Genomic DNA, 18063 nt, shown 5'->3' on the forward strand with positions numbered 1-18063 from the left:
GCATATCAAGTTCTCATAAAATCACTGCCCATGTTTTCTGACATTGGGTAAAATAGATTTGGAAACAACTTCAGAACCCCAGCTGAAAGAAGGAAATTCACTCCATCCCAAAACCAGGTAGCAGTGACTCATCTCTGGAATGAAAAGGAGACATACCAGTTGGGGGCTTAACAGAGCCCATCTGCTATGGCCATGATCTTGGCCTTGGCTTCTTAGGCTGACATGCACTTGAGTCTATCATCGGATACAGTCACCTTCTTAGTTGCAATTTATGAGCTGCCAGTGTTTACTTGTGAGACTGTCTGGGAGCTGGAAGGGAAGGAAGATAAATATACCAAAGCCCAGCTGAGCAACTGATAGGTTTTACATTTTATTTCCAGGAAATGACATTGTTTTCACAAAGAAGAGGTATGCCATCCTCTCAAATAGAGGCTGCCTTCGCCTTCAGGGGCAGCCATAGGGATACACCCAACCTTCCCAAAACAAATATCAACAGAGGTGCCTCTGAGGTACCAAAACAATAACAACAACAACAAATTTAAAAAGCACAACAGAAATATATAACCCGTTCAGTGTAGTGAAGCAGAGTCTCTTAAGTACCCTGAAGCAGTCGGTGCTTCAGACAATGGTGGCAGCAGGGATGGCCAACATGGAGGCTCGTGACGAAGGATTCCTAACTCAGTCTCTGTCCCACGTGGCTCTATCCCATGCTCTGTCTCAGAGCGGTCCCAGACCTGTCCATAGCGAATCCTCCAGACCATCCCAAGTTCCCAATGCCTGGCAGTCTTTCAAATGCCCTTCGAGCACGGTCTTGAGGACAGTCTCTTTGCTTTGGAGAGAAAAAAAAAGAAAGAAATAAAGGAGAAGCCTGCATTTCCCTCCCCTGGCCTCCCTGCTGCCACCCTCAGTCTTTTCCCCACACAGCAGCCATGGTGAACCAAGAAAATAGACGGCAGATCATATCACTCTGCTCAAAGCCCACTCCTCACTTTGCCAGAGTAAAAGTCGAAGTCCTTCCAAAGGTCTATAAACCCCTATACAATTTGCCCCCTGCCCAACCTCCTGACCTCACTTTCTATTCCCCTTCCCATCGTTCACTCCACTCCAGCCACACCACCTCCTTGCTGTTCCTCCTATCCCCTCTGCCTAGGACACCCTTTCCCCAGATGGCAGCATGGCCACTGCCCACTGAGCTTCACTCAAATACCACCTGCTTCAGTGACTACCTTAACTACTCCATCAAAAACTGCCAACGCTCTCCTCATCACTCCCGACCCCTTTCTTGCTTAATTTTTCTCCATAGCACAAATCGCATCTAACTTATTAGATTTTCACTTCTCTTTCTAGTCTTCATACCTAGAAGAATGTCTGGCACAAAGCTGGCCTTCAATTAATATCTGTTGGAGGAAGGCAGGAATTACATACACAGCAACAGGCAGGGAGAGGTGCAAGTTTTTCCTCTGTCCAGAGAGAGGGGGGGTGCGAGGGGCTATTCACTGGCCTCTAGTGTTTTCCAATAGCTATGCTTCCTTGATCCCAGAGAAGCAGGGATCTTGGCTTACACAAAGGGCAATCTCAAGACCTTCCTTGAGATTAAGGTCTCGAATGCTTTGGTAGGCAGATTGAAAGTGTTATTAAATTTATATACAAGGGAACAATAAGAGTTTTGGGGGAGATACACATCAAGGGATAAGGCAAGGAAGGACAGTAAGTGACAAAAGAAGAGAAGGGAAGGAAAAAGGGTGGGGCAAAAATGGGAGGTGGTGATGGAGGAATAAGAAAAATAGCTTCTATTAATAAGTCTAATTTTTGATCCCATGGTAATTTTGCAAAGCATGAATTTTTAAGTCAAAATTTTTAAAGAATCCAGTGTTATAAACTATTTGAGTGCATGCAGGTGGACACCCCAACCCATGCCAATCTTGCTGAGTGCCACTTTCTCTTAAACACTGTCCTATGCCAGGCAGGCATGCTGACTTCATGCACATGACCCCCTGGATTCTTGGGGCAATACTGGGTAGATTAAGAGTACTTGCTAACAAGTATTCTCTATGGATGAGGTCAACTTGGCAGACACTGTTACTGCTGCCATTCCCCACATAGTCCTTTACAAGGCCCTGTGTCTTTCAACAAGTGATGATGGGTAACACCAGGGAAAGCCTTCCAGGTGGGCAGATACCCTCTTCAGAGACTGTGAGTTTCTCCTGGCCTGTGTCTGGATCACGCCCCTCCTAGCCTACAGGAAGCTGGCAAGAGCCACAGGCCATGTGATCTTACCTGGGCCAATCTTCCCAGAGACCACCAACCTCTGGAGGGACCTCTGTCTCAGATTCAGGAAAGCTATGGTTCATGAAGCTTTCTCCCCACCTCAGCACCCCTGAAGGCCAAGGCACACTCCCACCAGTAGCCTCGGCTCAATATTACAGTATCAAGGGAGCTGGGAAGTGCAGTTTGAAAAAGCCCCTGTACTGAAAATCACTGTTCTAAAGGACCAACAAGATTTTATTTCTAGATAATCTGCTTTTTTCTTTTCTGAGCACAACCCAAAGAAACTGCTAGGGAAAGCTTAAAGTGAGAATGTGAACACTCTTGTCAACCAACCAACACTTAATGAGAACAGAACAAATGGGAATGGGGGAGCAGTTGACAGAAGACTCTGCTCCAGCACCTCCCCAGCTCCAGAGGGAGACCCTCCATAGCGGATGTCACAAAACGTCTTCTCTTCAGGAAAATCTCACGTCAGTCTCCCAGCGAGCCACACTTACTCATGCGACAAGCACTTACTCAACATTCGTTATCTGCCCCAGGTCCAGGGCACCCTTTCTCCAAACGCAGGATCTGGCATCCTAACACTCTCCTCCTCCTCCTCTCCTCTGGATAATCTGGCCTCCCAGACTTTACAAAGGATTTATGGCTAATCAGTCACGAGGCATTACTCCTCCCGTGCGGAGATGGGCCTTGAAGACAACACCCAGCCGAGGAGGCCTGGAGTGGGGCTGCTCTCGGTGGAACCAGAGGCCTGTGCTGCCACAGACAGGCAGGTCCTTCTCTCTGAACTCGGGATCAGAGCAACCGCTGCCCAGGAGGAAAATGGCCCTGCCAGTGTCAGAACTGTGACAATTACAGGCTTCCAGTTCTAGTTCCCAGATCCTACATTTGGTCCTTTAAAAATTCCCATGCACTGGGGATTAAACCAGCTTTAAACTGGCAAAGAAGGTTGGTATTTGAACTGAGAATTTTCTCTAAACTCCACACTGCAGCCCAATGAAGCTGCTGATGGCTCTGGCACATTTTCCTAAATCGGGCCTCAGAACCTTCTGTCTGTCTCTAGAGAAAACCTCAAAGCTGCACTTGCTGAGATAACTGCAGAAACTGAGACTGGTGCCAGAACTGCTCTCAGCCAGTGAGTGGGACAGGGAGGTCGATTCGGTTTACTGTGTTGGCTCCTAGTGTTACTAAAAAGGCAGCAAGGCACCGGATTTAGCCTCTGCAGAGAAAAGAGGGGTCTGATATTATCTACTCTGTGGTATTAACTCTGTGTGAGGAGAGTCAGAGATGAATTTAGGACACAGGGCCCTTCTTTCCTTTTCCAGTGGCTGCATGCATCTACCATGCTCGGACTTCTGAGAAGAAACCTGGACAGTGGGCTGGCTGAAGAAAGTACATATGGGTGTGTGGAGAAAAGGGAACCCTCCTGCACTGTTGGTGAGAATGTAAACTGGTACAACCACTATGGAGAACAGTATGGAGGCTCCTCAGAAAACTAAAAATAGAGCTACCACACAACCCAACCCAACAATTCCACTTCTGGGTATTTAACCAAAGAAAATGAAAACATTAACTCAAAAAGATAAATCCATGCCCAATGTTCACTGCAGCGTTATTGGCAATAGCTAAGATATGGAAGCAACTTAGGTGCCCATCGACAGATGAATGAATAACGAAAATGTGGTATATATATATATATATACAAGGGACTGTTTCTCAGCTATAAAAAAGAATGAGATCTTCCCATTTGCAGCAACATGGATGGACCTAGAGTGTATTATGTTAAATGAAATAAGTCAATCTAAAAAACAAATGAGCAAACATAACAAAACAGAAATAGACTAATAAATACAAAGAACAATATGGTGGTTGCCAGAAGGGAGAGGGATGGGGGAATGGGTGAAACAGGGGAAGGGAATTAACTTCCACTTACAAAATAAATTAAGTCACGGGGATGTAATGTACAGCATAGGGAATACAGTCAGTAATATTGTAATCACTTTGTATGGTGACAGATGGTAACTAGACTTATTATGGTGATCATTCTATAATGCATAAAAATGCCAAGTCACTATGTAGTACATCTAAAACTCATACAACACTGTAAATCAATTATACTTCAAAGAAAAAAATAAAAACAAGAATAACCCCCAAAAAACAAAATGAGAAAGTACATGGGTGTCCCCACCCACACAGAGACCCAGCAAACTTAAGCTCAAAGGCTGACCTTGGTCAAATCTGGGTTCCCAGGTCAGGGTTCCTCTCAGAAAGGGAAGAGAGAAGAAAACAGAAGGCATTCACAACACCTCAGTAGACACTTCCTAAGCCTTGGCTGTCCTCATGCTCCTCTGGCACTGTGTAGACATGTCTTGTTTGGGCCACCAAGGGGGGCACTGCTAGGAACAGGTCACTGCTTCTCATGCCTCTGTGCTTATGCTAATTCCTCTGCTTGGAAAGCTACATCCCTAGGGAACCCTTGGGACTCAGTTCAAATGGCACTTCTCCTGTGAAGCTTGCTCCCATACCTCCACCTGTCCAGGCCGAATTGACTGTCCTCTCCTCTGCAATTTTCCAGCACCCTATTATGGAACTTGTCACATTACCTACTTGCTTTTCTGTCTCCTCCGTAGACTATGAGAGCTGAGACAATACCCTGTTTATCTCTTTATCCCAGTGCATAGTGTAGTGTTCCTATAAATGCTTATGGAGTGACGGGAGGTGGAGAGGAAGAGCAATGAATTCTGCCAGATTCAAGTGGCTCCTGGGAAGTAAAAAAACCTATGGGGACTCAAAATTGGGCACAAAGTCCAATAGCACATAGTTGTCAGGAAAGTAGAAAACACTTTGGTTTCAAAGAACTGCCTGAGGACCGCCCCACCCTCAGAAGGTCTTCCTTGGGCATAACAGGCTCAACACCTGGCCTGTGACAGGCTTGCTGCCCTTGCAATGGCTGACCAACAGAGGGCCAATTCCATACCATAGCTGCTTGCAAATCAGCATCAGATTTCTGGTCCTACTCAAAGAGGCTGACATCTGTTGAAGGGCTAGGAGAGAGTGATAGACAGAAGATCCTGTTCTTAGCAGTGTGGCTTTTAAGCCTTCAGCTTCTCTGGACTTAGAGAAGGGAACATCCAAAGACACACATGAATGTGGGTTCCCGATGGCCAGGTGGTGGAAAGCACCTGGAAGGGCAGTGAGCTTTTGGTTCTTCTTCTCTGATTGGCCTTTATGTATAACCAATTGACCTCACAGCACTTTGGCTCTGAGCTCTCCCAGAGGGTAGTACTGTACTAGATTTCTAAAGGGACTGAACATGATAATCAGATCCACTCTGCTCCTCTTTACTCTCATCTCTGCCCAATAACCAATCCTTCCGATCCATTGGCTTCCTTGTGCTTTGCCCCAGGACACATTCTTCTGCCACCAGGACATTCAAGTCTCAAGCAGAGTGGCTCTGCAACCTTCAACACAGCAGGCCCCAAGTATGATGAGATCACTTGTTTAAATTAGCAGATATTCACTATGGAAGTATGGTTCCTTGAGGAAACTCACCCACCCCTTCCCTAATCTCTTTATTTAAACTCTCTCTGACTGGGAAACCTGTTTGTACCACATCCTATTTATAATTTATTATATACCCAACCCAAGATTTCTGCAACACCGGACAGCAACTAAACTGTCTTGAACAACAGCACCATCTAGTGACCAGCACAGCAAGCTGTGTGACCATGTGTTTTTCTAATCACATCTTTTTTTATCCCCAAAACCAAGACACATACACCTAAGCCTCCCCATTCCCTGCTGGTCAAATAACAGTTAATTCTACCTCAACTCTTTCTTACATGTTCGTTACCTTTAACTCTCTTTACTTTTCCCAATTTCTTCCACCTCTTCCTTAGCTCAAGAATCATTTATCCTACTCTTCCCGATCCAAAAAACTCTGCCTACATTTGTAAGTCCTTTGTTGAAGGGACTTACCTCTTGTTCATACCCACTCACCTTTTCGTTCCCTGATGAGGACAATTCGTCGTTCTTTCACTTCCGAGCTCAGATTATCTACCATCTTATTAATGCAATTGTCTAGAACCAGGGAGTGGGTTTTCGACTTGATGTCCTTCCGACAAATGGGGCATTCTATCTTCCGCTTCATCCACTCACTGATACAGTAGGAGCAGAAACTATGGGCACAGTTCAAGGTGACAGCCTATAATGGGAATGTGAACACACAGATCAGAACTGTGATGCTTACTCCCCCAGGGTGGTTGCGATCTCAGAACCAACTCAGATCACACTGCCAACATGGGTTAGCTACCCTGCAAACAAATGTCACTGGACGTAAGTAGGACTAGTAAGCGTGTGAATGTTTGGTATAAATACATCACTAATTCTCTCATGAAAACAAATTTATGTCCTAATGGTGAATTAGCACCTCAATTTTAATATATGAAGGGGAACACACAGTGAATACTCAGTATACAGAATGGTAGGAGGCATCATCTTTACTCAAAAGCAGCTAAAAAAGTATATGTAAAAGAGAACTTAGGCTGGGAAAAAATGTAATGGGTTCAACTGATACTGCCTTAAGTAAGTAAGCCTGTGAGAAGAGAGAAAGCAGAAGGAAGCCTGTATGTGAGGGGCTCCTATGAGTAACTCCAATGGTCAGCTTTCTGCCAGGACACTTTTCACTCCCCAAAACATAAACCATTCTCCTCATTACTCTTGTTTATGTACATCTCCTAAGATACAACTTTTGTGAGGCTCCAAAGTCTTCCTTCCTGTTTTTAGGATAGCAGTAGAAAATAGCACAGAAATCATGTATTTTTCAAATGCCAAGTTGAGACCAGAAAGCCAACTAGGAGACCTTCTCAGTAACGAATGAGATAAATTCTCATAAACGGGACTAAAAACCTGTCTGATTAAAATGAAACCTCTTCCCAACACTGATTTTAAGAGGTGACCCGCAGAAAAGGTCAGGCACATGCTGTAAACCAAACAAAGTGAAGTTATTTGTCTCTTACATGTCGTGCAGATGCTCTGGGTTGGCTAACTCATCACCCATTCCAACCACCCTTTCCTTGTCTTCTTCTATTAGGGTCCGTAAGCCATGTCAAAACAGCACGAACTGAGTTTCTCCAAAGTAGGGAATCAAATGACTAGAAACTATGGGGGAAATTATGACCCGAAGTCAAAGTAGATCCAGAGCAAAAGAAACAGGTCTACCCAGGAGAGATTTTTCAGGAGGCTAATAGACCCAATCTCCCTTAAGTCCACCAGAAAAAAGGAAGCAGTGTGTGTATGCATTTTCTTTTTAAAGGAGTCTGAAAACCACTGTCATTTAACAAATTGAGTTTAACACTTGTAGTGTAAGATGAACTGGACACAGATAGTAGAACGTGTGAAAATAAAAGAGGACTGTGCAGGACTTCCCTGGCGGTCCAGTGGTTAAGACTCCACGCTTCCAATGCAGGGGGTGTGGGTTCCATCCCTAGCTGGGGAACTAAGATCCCACATGCTACACAGTGTGGCCATAAAAAAAAAAAAAAAAAAAAAAAAAAAAGGAGAGCCTGTGGAAAAACAAAACAGGATAACAGGGAATTCCCTGGTGGTCCAGTGGTTAGGACTCTGTGCTTTCACTGCCGAGGGCACAGGTTCAATCCCTGGTTAGGGAAATAAGATCCCACAAGCCACGCGGTGTGGCAAAAAAAAAAAAAAAGACAGGATAACAGATGGTAACCTAGGAGAGATGTTTCATTTTCATAAGGAGCCTCAGAGTTCCTGAAATATGTTCCACTTGGCCACTGAATTCCCAGCAGCCATACATCAATGGCATTTACCCGCCCTGTTCAAAGGCTGCACTGCACGCCTACTCTCAGCACTGTGCCCATTCAGAGCAAAGAAAGAATAGTTTTATTGGGCAGCTTTATTCTGATACTTCAAATTTCTAATGCCATCTAATTCTGGACTGTGCCAGAATCAAGTGGTTCCTGGGAGGTAAAAACCTGTACGGGTTCAACACTAGGCACAAAATCCAACAGGACATAGTTGTCAGAAAAGTAGAAAACACAGGACATTCTGACCTGTGGGAGGGTTGGGCAGCTCTCGGGTGGTTCTTTGAAACCAAAGTGTTTTCTCCCCAACACCAAAGAGATAAAGGCTTTATTACAGCCAAAACATTGATTCTGCCAAACAGATACTCAAGAACAAATGAAATAAGAAAAAAGACAGTGGAGGTAAAGAAGACTACAAAAACAAATGAGAAGTGACCATCTCTAGCAGTCACTGTGAAGTCAAATAGCTACAGTAAGTTCCTGGAGGAAAAACATTCTTCAGAATGTTTCCCTACAGCAGAAGCAGTCTGTGTAGCCGAGGCTCCATTCAGGGTTGGGAGAGTGAGAAGGCGTGAGCCACCATTCATAATTACCTCAATGAAGTATTCTGAACAAATAATACACTGGAGCTCATTCTCTAGCACGTCATTCACATGGCTAAGAACTTCCTCCTTCTGTGCTTGCACCTTCTCCTTCTCTTCCTGCAAAAACACACAACCCCACCTGTCATTCGGGAGAACCAACGAGAATGCAAAACAGGACAGGGAGCAGGGTTAACAGTCTGCAATAGGATTCAGAAGGAATCTAAATTAAAAATTCACGCTGGCACAGAAACACGAGAATAAAACTCTTTCCGCAAGGGTTACTGTTTCTCAGAACTGCTTTCTAATATAGGACACTATCTTCCTTTTTTTCCCTCTCTCGACTTTTTTAGTATGTATTCGCATTGCAGGTTCTCTCTCCTTCCCAAAAATTAACCAAATGATAAAAACTGAAGGTAGCATACCCACCCCACCAACCACCCAAGACCAGAATGAGGCATTAAGTATCCTATAGCAAACTGCAGTTCAGAGGTGACACAAATCATCCCAAGCAACCAAGAACTCACTGGATAAGAAAGAAATGAGGAACAGTCCATAAAGGTAGGAAGCTTGAATTAGTGTATAAGGTCTCCTATGTTCTTTGCAGCTGCCTCTCCTATAAAATAAGGATAATACCTATGTTCCCTAGAGGCAGGAGGCTGGAGAGATGGCCCCTTGAAGTACCTTCAGGCCCCACACTCTATGATGCTTGTCACTTCCCACTCCTGCAGTGCAATTTCCCTGTGCTTTCCCCAAGAGGTCAGACTGCTTGTGGACACACTTTTTAAGGAGGATCTAGGTGTGCTCTCTTGAAGCCAACATTTATTAAGTTAGCACCTCATCTCCAAAACAGAAAGGATCAGGAGCCCCTGAGGGGGAGAGGAAAAGCCATTTAGGGTATATTTGAGTGGTTCATTTATTTCTCAAGTTTTACTTTCTCTTCTAATCAAAGCAAAGACTGTCAGACTGCTTAGGGCAGTGAAGAGGGACTGGACCCAGTTATAACTAGAGTCAAGTTCCCTGAAAACTTTCGAATTACTGGATTTAAAAAGATGTGGTGGTTTCTTGGAGGCTGGGGAAGAAGGAACTATGTGATTTAAACAGAGGATAAGGATATCAAACAAACTAGAAAGAGAGTCTCCTCCTTTTCTGTATTCTGCTCCAGATCTGTACATGAGGAGGGGTGGGCTGAGAGATGCAGTCAGACTCAGGCATAAGTCTCAGGTCAGAGGATGCAAACTGGTGGCCTGTGGACTGGATCCAGCCTGCAGACTTATTTAGTCTGGCATTCATGGTATCAAAACACTGAACTGTTGCCAATACTTGAAAACTAGGATACTTTACATAAACATTTGGATTTCCATCTTCCGTGGAAAACTCAGATCGGACAACACTGGGCTTGCATTTCTGGATGGCAATGACTGGCTGCATCAGAGAAGAGCTGCCTCTTGGGGTGGGGGTGAGGGTGCACCTCTGCCTCACAGCTCCCCACTATGTTCTTACACCCAGGCCACTTTACTCACTTCTATTATCGGTCTGACCCCAGTGGGCACTTGAGTTTACAACCCCTAATTTAAGAGTTCCACTGATTTGATATGGGAAATAACTACAGAAATGCATCAAGATGAACTATTTTTTATTTTGACTACACCATCCCTTAGCCTATGTGAGTGAGACACTCTAAAGGAGTATTTACCACAGACAATGGACTACACTCCAGGATGTGTCTTATTCCCAGCATTTTGCTTCTGGATAAAGGAAGGAAATAGATGTTGTCTTACAGGCAGAACCTTCTACAGCCCTAACTAATTTTACAGATTATTTCCCTTGAGGAAGGAAACAGCCATAACCTCTCCCTTCATTCACCATACCAACCCTTGCACTGTGGAAAATGCTGAGTTGCATGTGCTAACCAAATTCTAAACCTTCACCTTCTTTCCAGTACCTTGGTCTGCTCCAGTTCTTTGTTCTTGGCTTGAATGATTGCTTCAAAGTCCTTCTTGCTGCGATTTAGCTGTTCCATCAGAGCCCGATGCTGCAGAAACATAGCAGATACATACTCAAGATGCGTTATACTGCACCGTTCCTTTCAGCCACCATGCCTGTCTCTCCCTCTGTCAGCAGCTTTGGTTCAAGAGATCAATGGATTGGCAATTTCAAAATAATGTTTTTGTTCCATCAGGACATCCCACTTACATGCTGCTTTTTTCAGGGAAAGGGGCAGATAGGGAGGGACGCCATCAAATCTATTAATCCCTCTGGAAATAACCCAACTTCTGTGGCCATCCAAATCAACTGAAGAATTTACACTGCCTTCCAGAGAGTCTGATTCTGTGGGTTTGGCCTGGGGCCCAGGGATGTGCATTTTTTACAAAGCCACACAAGTGATCCTGGGAACAAACGCTCAAGAACTAGTAAGTAACTCTAAGGCTACCCAGCACTGGGAGCAGCTTATAAGAAATAATCAGGGAAATATGGATTCAGGAAAACTAGATAATCATTTTCTTTGAAATGAAAAAGACCTTTAACCTATTTATTCTATAAATCACATACTACATGCTCATAAGGCAATGCTGCCTGAACCCTGGCTGTGTCTTCTGGAAGCTGGCATGACCAAGAGCTAACAGCTCATTCATTGTGACTAACTGACTACATCAAATGTCAAGAGGTTCCATTTCTATGAAACATAATTTCTGAGCTCCCTCATACTTAAGTATAGCTTATATGTTAAATCTCATTTCAAATCCTTTTTTAAAGAAGGTGACCTTTCTTCTTTTTTTTTTATTTTAATTCTTTTATTTGGTTTTTTCCTTTTTTTTCTGTTTTAATGAGAACTATATTTTCAAATGGTGGACTCTTTCTGCCCATAACTAAACTGAGGAAGACCTGCTGACTTAAAAGTCCATGGGTTGGGAATTCCCTGGCGGCCCAGTTGTTAGGGTTCTGTGCTTCCACTGCAGGGGGCACTGGTTCGATCCCTGATGGGGGAACTAAGATCCCAGATCCCACAAGCCATGTGGCATGGCCAAAAAAAATAAATAATAATATTGTATCTATGTTAAATCTGCTGAATTTGGTAACAGTGCTAGGATGATGTTAAGAGAACGCCCTTGCTTTGAGGAAACAAATACTGAAGTACTTTAGGGTAAAGGGACGTAAAACATGCAATTACTTTTAAATAATGAAGTACTTTGGGGTAAAGGGACATAATACATGCAATTACTTTAAAATAATTCATAAAGAAATATACACATGGAGAAAGAGAGAAAATGGTAAAGCAACTCTTGGTAGCTGAACCAATACCAGAAACTGCCTACCTCCAAGTTTCATATACATAAGAAAAATAATCCCCCAAGTCAGTTAGCTAATTTACACTTTGCAGCTGAAAGTGTGCTTTACTGATAACTCAGCTGACTCCAATTCACCTTCTACATGTCCAGAATCACACTATAAAACGGACATTCTGAAAACAGAAATGGACTTAGAGACCCAGTAACTTACAAAATCTAGCCACTTAACCAAGTCACTTAACTACTTGCGGTTAAAGTATAGTTACTTATAAGATGCAAACATCAAAATGGCATTTGTGATGAGTGCGCTGTAAAATGCAAAGTGCTATATAAGTATGGGTAGTTTCTAAAACTGTGTTTGTGCTTTTTTACCCTTTTATAGCTGTGTTTAAAATGTTGGCTAGAAGAGTGAAAACTTGTAGAAACATTTTCTTTCGCACAGGAGTCCTTTTATGCTCATTGTTTGCTTATAAGGAAATACTTCTGAATAAGAATTTAACCATTTTCTGTGCACCTACATAGAAGGTAACAAACTATTACACTGTCTATAACTCAGAAGCCTTTCTAGGCTAGTATCTATTTCTGGCTTCTTTTAGGAGACACAATCATAACAAAAACATTTAATGTGCCAGGCATTGTGCAAAGTGGCTTACATACATTGTGTAATTCTCACAAAAACTCAGTGAGTTCGATGCAATTATTATTTCATCATCAGTAAAATGGGGAAAACAATAGCAGTTACCTCACAGGGCTGTTGTAAGGATTTGAAAAGACTATACATAGAGCATTTAGCACAGTGCCTGGCCAAAAGTAACAGCTACACTCAGTTTACCATTTGTTGGTACCTTCATTTTACAGATAAACAGACACAAAAAGGCAAGTGTAAGCAACAGGATTTTCAACTCAAGTCTGACTCCCCAAGTTTCTGCCGCTTTCTTTCTTCTTCCTTTTTTTAAAACTATCTCCTCGTACAGTAGGGGGAAATAGTAAGTCCCCATGATAGTGGCTGAACTTAAAGCCAGGAAACACCTAATTTAATTGTCTTCGACTGTCCTCAGCCCCTACCAACGCCTGGCAAAGTGAGCTGCTCACTAAGTTCTTGAACTAATGAAACACTAGGTTTCTAACCCGGGTGAGCTAGATCTTTCTGGGCTAGGTAGAGTTTCCTCATCTCTGAGCTGGTGTCCCTGGCTGCAGACCTGAAGAGGCTGTTCAGGTCCTGTTCGGGGAAACGGACTTGTCTTCCCCTCCTCAAAAAACAATTTACCAAGGGCCACTGCCCTCCGACCCACTAGGACTTGAAGGGTCCCAACCTACATTCGCCTATGATAACTCCTATACGTCTCCACCACCGCCACGGCGACATTTTTGGAGCCCAGCTCTCCCCCGCCTTCCTCTTGGCAGGCGCCGAAGGTGGTATTTCTGAAAAGATATTACTCAAGAAACACATTTTAAAATGTGTGGTCTGGGGGCTTCCCTGGTGGCGCAGTGGCTAAGAATCTGCCTGCCAATGCAGGGAACACGGGTTTGAGCCCTTGTCCGGGAAGATCACACATGCTGTGGAGCAACTAAGCCTGTGTGCCACAACTACTGAGCCTGCCTGCCACAACTACTGAGCCTGCGTGCCACAACTACTGAAGCCCGCGCACCTACAGCCTGTGCTCCACAAGAGAAGCCACCGCAATGAGAAGCCCGTGCACCGCATTAAGAGTAGCCCCCACTTACCGAAACTAGAGAAAGCCCGTGCACAGCAACAAAGACCCAAAGCAGCCAAAAATAAATAAACTAATTTAAACAAATTAAAAAACAATAAAATGTGTGGTCTGCAGAAAAAAAGCAGTTATGTCAGAAGTCCTGAGTATTCATCTTGACCACTAATTAGATGCATGTGCCTTAATTTTCTCATTTATAAAATGGGAAAACAGGTGCCCCCCTACATTGGGGTTAATAAGAAAAAAAATAACATATACGGGAGCACTCAGAAAAGTTTTTAAAGCTCTATGTAAATGCAAGTTATTATAATTATAGGCCTGGAAAATGAAAAAGAACAGCTTCAGAAGGACCACCAGGTGGACTGAACAACAACCTTGTTTCATTTGAGAGTGGTACGTCCCCCAGGCATGCTGTTATAGAACCATGACCTAAAAGTATCCTATTTTAGGTTAATGAATGGAGACTGGCCAAGTGCATTATGCTAAATGATAGTGTGTTTTCCAGTCTGTCTCAGTAGAGGGTGAGGTGTTGTGGGTGCAGGGTACTTAATGATTCCTCAGGGATTTCCAAGAGCAGAACCTTACTCTTTTCCAGTCAATTTCAAAACATTATCTGAATATTAATTTAATAATCCTCTAAATGGGAAACATGCCTACCCCCCCACCCTAGAAAATACACAAGCTTAGAAAATAAAATTCCAAAAAGACTGAATTTTTCATGTAATGCTTTCCAAGGCTGTTTGTGTACCCAAGGCTGTTTGTGCACCCAAGGTAGGCACCCTCCCAAGCATGAAGCAATATGTGACTGTTAGCACTGTAAAAAGGTTGGGAGGTAGGTAAGCAATAAAAGAACCGAATGATAAATTCTCCTGAACAAATTCTAATGCGATTACTCATTTTTCTCAAGGAGATACAAACACTCACCTCCTGACTTATAACAAACTACTAATCATTACACATAAAGAACAGAAGACAAAGCAGGTTTTAAAGATGCAAAAGAACTCATAAAAAAATAAACAGAGGAGAGAGGTAGTCAAGTTAAACTAAATAAATTACAGGCAATCTTTTAGGATAATTTTATTCCTGGAGCCTTGCCCCCTTCAGTAAATTGATACATTTTGCTGACTGTTAAACTGCACATTCTCAACGTAACCTAAAATGCTTAATTGGAACATTCTCAGATGGTTTCAGGATGGCTTCAGCTCAGGAATGGTGAGGTAATGGATGCCCTTGCAGGCCCTGGTGGCCAAGTCACAGCTCGCAATTTCCCTCTGCTGCTCTCACCTTTCTGGAAGTGCAGCCACTCTCCTAGAGAGCCTCCTAATTGCTACAGGCTCGTTTCCTCTTCACCAAAGCAACTCGTGCTCAAATGAAGATGTAAGCTTTCATGCTGAGGTCTGGCATGTCTGTGAGGCTCCAAGTCTCCGACCTGATGGCGTGAGCAGCTGCCACCTGCTCTGTCTACAGACTGGAGATGCCGCAGAGGTGTGCGCTAAGCAGCAGAGGCAGCCGGCGGCCACAAGAAGCCTGGTTGCCCCCCCACTCCGCCGCCCACTATAAGCTCAGGACAATGGCAACAGATTTACCTCCTGCAGAGCCTGGGCCAGCTGTTGCTTCAGGTCCTCTTCCCCTTGCTCCTTCTCCAAACCCTGCAAAGCCAAAAACAAAATGTAAGGTGACCCTGCAGGAAGGGGGAAAAAGGGACAAAATCCAGTAACAAGCAGAGCAGACCTGCTAGCGTGAGCATCTGGAAACAACAGGGGGCAGGGAGTGGGTGGAAAGTCTCCCGTTTTACTTCAAGCTGTTGGCAGTAAGGGACTTAAGCAGAATTAAACTGCTCAAATACTGTACACCTCAGGGCTGTCACCTTCAAGCCACCACTCAGGGTGTTCTGGAAAAACTCTGGATTAATACTCCAAGTCCCCTTCACTGGCTAATGCTGTGACTCCCAAAAGGATGCAAACTGAGAGCTTCTGAGTCACCAAGTATCTAAACTGAGACACAATCCCCTGAGCTGGCACTCACAAGCTCCACCATGTTTCTTTCCTCAATTCTGGCCACCCTGTCTCTCACTCTGAGTCTTTACCACTTCTAGCCCATAAACTGCTCCTCCTCCTGCCTTGCCTGAGCTTATGCTATATCGCCTCCATCTGCCCCCTTGAATGTGGATGCCTTCTACATCATCACTCCCCTACATCCAGCACCTTCCAGAAGAACCTCTGGGCCCTTCCCTCCTTAAGAATTACCTACCCGACACTTCCCACGTAAGACTCTGCACTCCCAAGGCAGGGGGTCCAGGCTCGATCCCTGGTTGGGGAACTAGATCCCACATGCATGCCAGAACTAAGAAGTCCACATGCTGCAACTAAGAAGTCTGTATGCCACAACTAAGAAGCCCACATGCCACAACTAAGAAGTCTGCATGCCACAACTAAGAGTCCGCATGCCACAACTAAGAGTCTGCACGCTGCAACTAACAAGTCCGTATGCCACAACTAAGAAGCCCACACACTGCAACTAGAAGATCCCATGTGCCGCAACAAAGACCTGGCGCAGCCAAAATAAATAAATAAATAAATATTAAAAAAGAAAGAATTACCTACCCATTTAATATGCCAACTGGAAATTGTTTTCTAATTTAAATATATTGACTTGAAACTGTTCTGATTATTTGTGTGTATAATACATCTTGTCTCCTCAACCAGATATATTCCTTAATGGCAAAAACCATTTATTAAGCATCTTTATAACCACCCAAAATCAAGTATAGTGCCAGGTAATGTGGGTGCTCAAAAAAAAATCTGTGTGGCTAATATGTATAAAATAGATAACTAAAAAAAAAAAAAAAAGAATGACGTGGAGAATTCCATAACAGACAGGGTCCTCCTCCCATTATAGTAGTTGAAAATGCCACATCCCTGCTTTCATGATGTCCTCTGAACCCAAAGTGCTATCCTGGAACAACCAGACACCCTCAGAAACTGGTTACTTGAGGTTACAGGGAGTGCAAGATTCCACCCCATGGGGTGGTGGTGGAAGTATCATACAATAACATTTAATTTCCAGAGGAGCAGCAGAAGTGATTCCAGGCTTGTGTTGAGACCCCAGCATTAGCACTGCTGGCCCTGCAGGTGAGATGGTTGTGCCCAGTGACAACAGCGTAGCATCTTCCTTGGACTGGGTCTGTCTCATTCCTGACTGTATAGTTTCCAGCCTTGTTTTCCCAGTCCCCCAGCAACTAATGTTGTTTAAATAAATTCCTTATATTGCAAAAAAAAAAAAAAAAAAAAAACCTGTGTGGGAATTCCCTGGCAGTCCAGTTGTTAGGACTCCATGCTCTCAATGCTGAGGGCCCAGGTTCAATCCCTGGTTGGGGAACTAAAATCCCACAAGCCACGCAGTGCAGCCAAAAAAAAAAAAATTCTGTGTGAAGTAGCAAGGGTTAAGTGAGCTTCTGAGCAAGTGGTAGGGGGAGGATAAATTCTTAGGGCTTGGTGGGAGATGGGAATGCAACTAATAAACAAAGGACTAGATATACATCACTAGGAGCGATTTATATATGGCCCTCTCATTCCTGGAGAAATTGTCTAAACCAGTCCTTTTTGCCTTTCTTTACCATTTTGATAAGGAAAAAGATTTCACAGCTATATCTTGAAGCGTGCCGAAAGCAGTCACAAATATTAACAGTAACTCTTGTTCCTGAACACATAAGCCTTTAAAGAGAGCTCTGCTCTGGTGAAGGTGTCATACACTAAATATGTAGAGATAAACCTCCGTCTATTAATTTCAAGAACTAGTCCAGGCTGGAAAAGGGCAGCAAAAAGGTACACATAAGCAAGCAGTGTATATCCTTAGAAAGACCTATTTAATCCATGGCCTTTGCTAAGACCAGAAGTTTACAGGGATAGCTGAGATCAGAATGAAATCTACAAACTGTTCAGAAATAAGCCAACACAACTGGTTGTTTCTTACCCTGAGTAAAGTACATGAAAGAGAAAAGCTTATTCACTTCAATCCTGATTGGCCCCTCTTAGTTCTAAGTCAACAATGGGGAATTCTTGACATTCAGTATTACCTGAGCAAGTAGGTGAGAGTAAAACATGTGGCTCTTGCCAGATGGGAACTGACATTTTGAGCAGAACCAGGATCAGCCGTAGCCTAGAAGCTTTGTGCAAGAGCTTGTCATCTAAACAAATGACTTGGGGATGCAGACACATTTGCCCTCACCTTGACACAGCTAAGACAGTCATTATTTTATCTACTAAAGGCCCTGTGGAAGGTGGCTTATCACTCAACCCAACAACTGAGTCATGGTGTACCTGTCCCCTCCCATGCTGGCTACTCAGGTCAGAAACAAACATTTTCTGCCTTTCTAGCCTCCCAC

General features: G+C 43.8%; 1 protein-coding gene across 2 annotated transcripts in view; it reads right to left on the reverse strand.

Annotated features, from left to right (window-relative positions):
* Window positions 1-346: 346 nt before the first annotated feature.
* The window catches only part of RNF8 (ring finger protein 8), a 38462-nt gene continuing 20745 nt past the window's right edge, over window positions 347-18063 (reverse strand). Inside the window, exons 4-8 of one of the 2 annotated variants that reach the window (XM_036870134.1) lie at window positions 15266-15328; window positions 10623-10712; window positions 8690-8797; window positions 6268-6472; window positions 347-829 (exon numbers count right to left, since the gene is read on the reverse strand). In XM_036870134.1, the coding sequence (XP_036726029.1) occupies window positions 789-829; window positions 6268-6472; window positions 8690-8797; window positions 10623-10712; window positions 15266-15328 (507 nt within the window). In that variant the 3' untranslated portion in view covers window positions 347-788. The remainder of the gene's footprint in view (window positions 830-6267; window positions 6473-8689; window positions 8798-10622; window positions 10713-15265; window positions 15329-18063) is intronic. The other variant, XM_036870135.1, reaches the window with a different exon arrangement.

The sequence above is a fragment of the Balaenoptera musculus genome, chromosome 11 (genome assembly GCF_009873245.2).
Source record: "Balaenoptera musculus isolate JJ_BM4_2016_0621 chromosome 11, mBalMus1.pri.v3, whole genome shotgun sequence".
Taxonomy (NCBI): domain Eukaryota; kingdom Metazoa; phylum Chordata; class Mammalia; order Artiodactyla; family Balaenopteridae; genus Balaenoptera; species Balaenoptera musculus.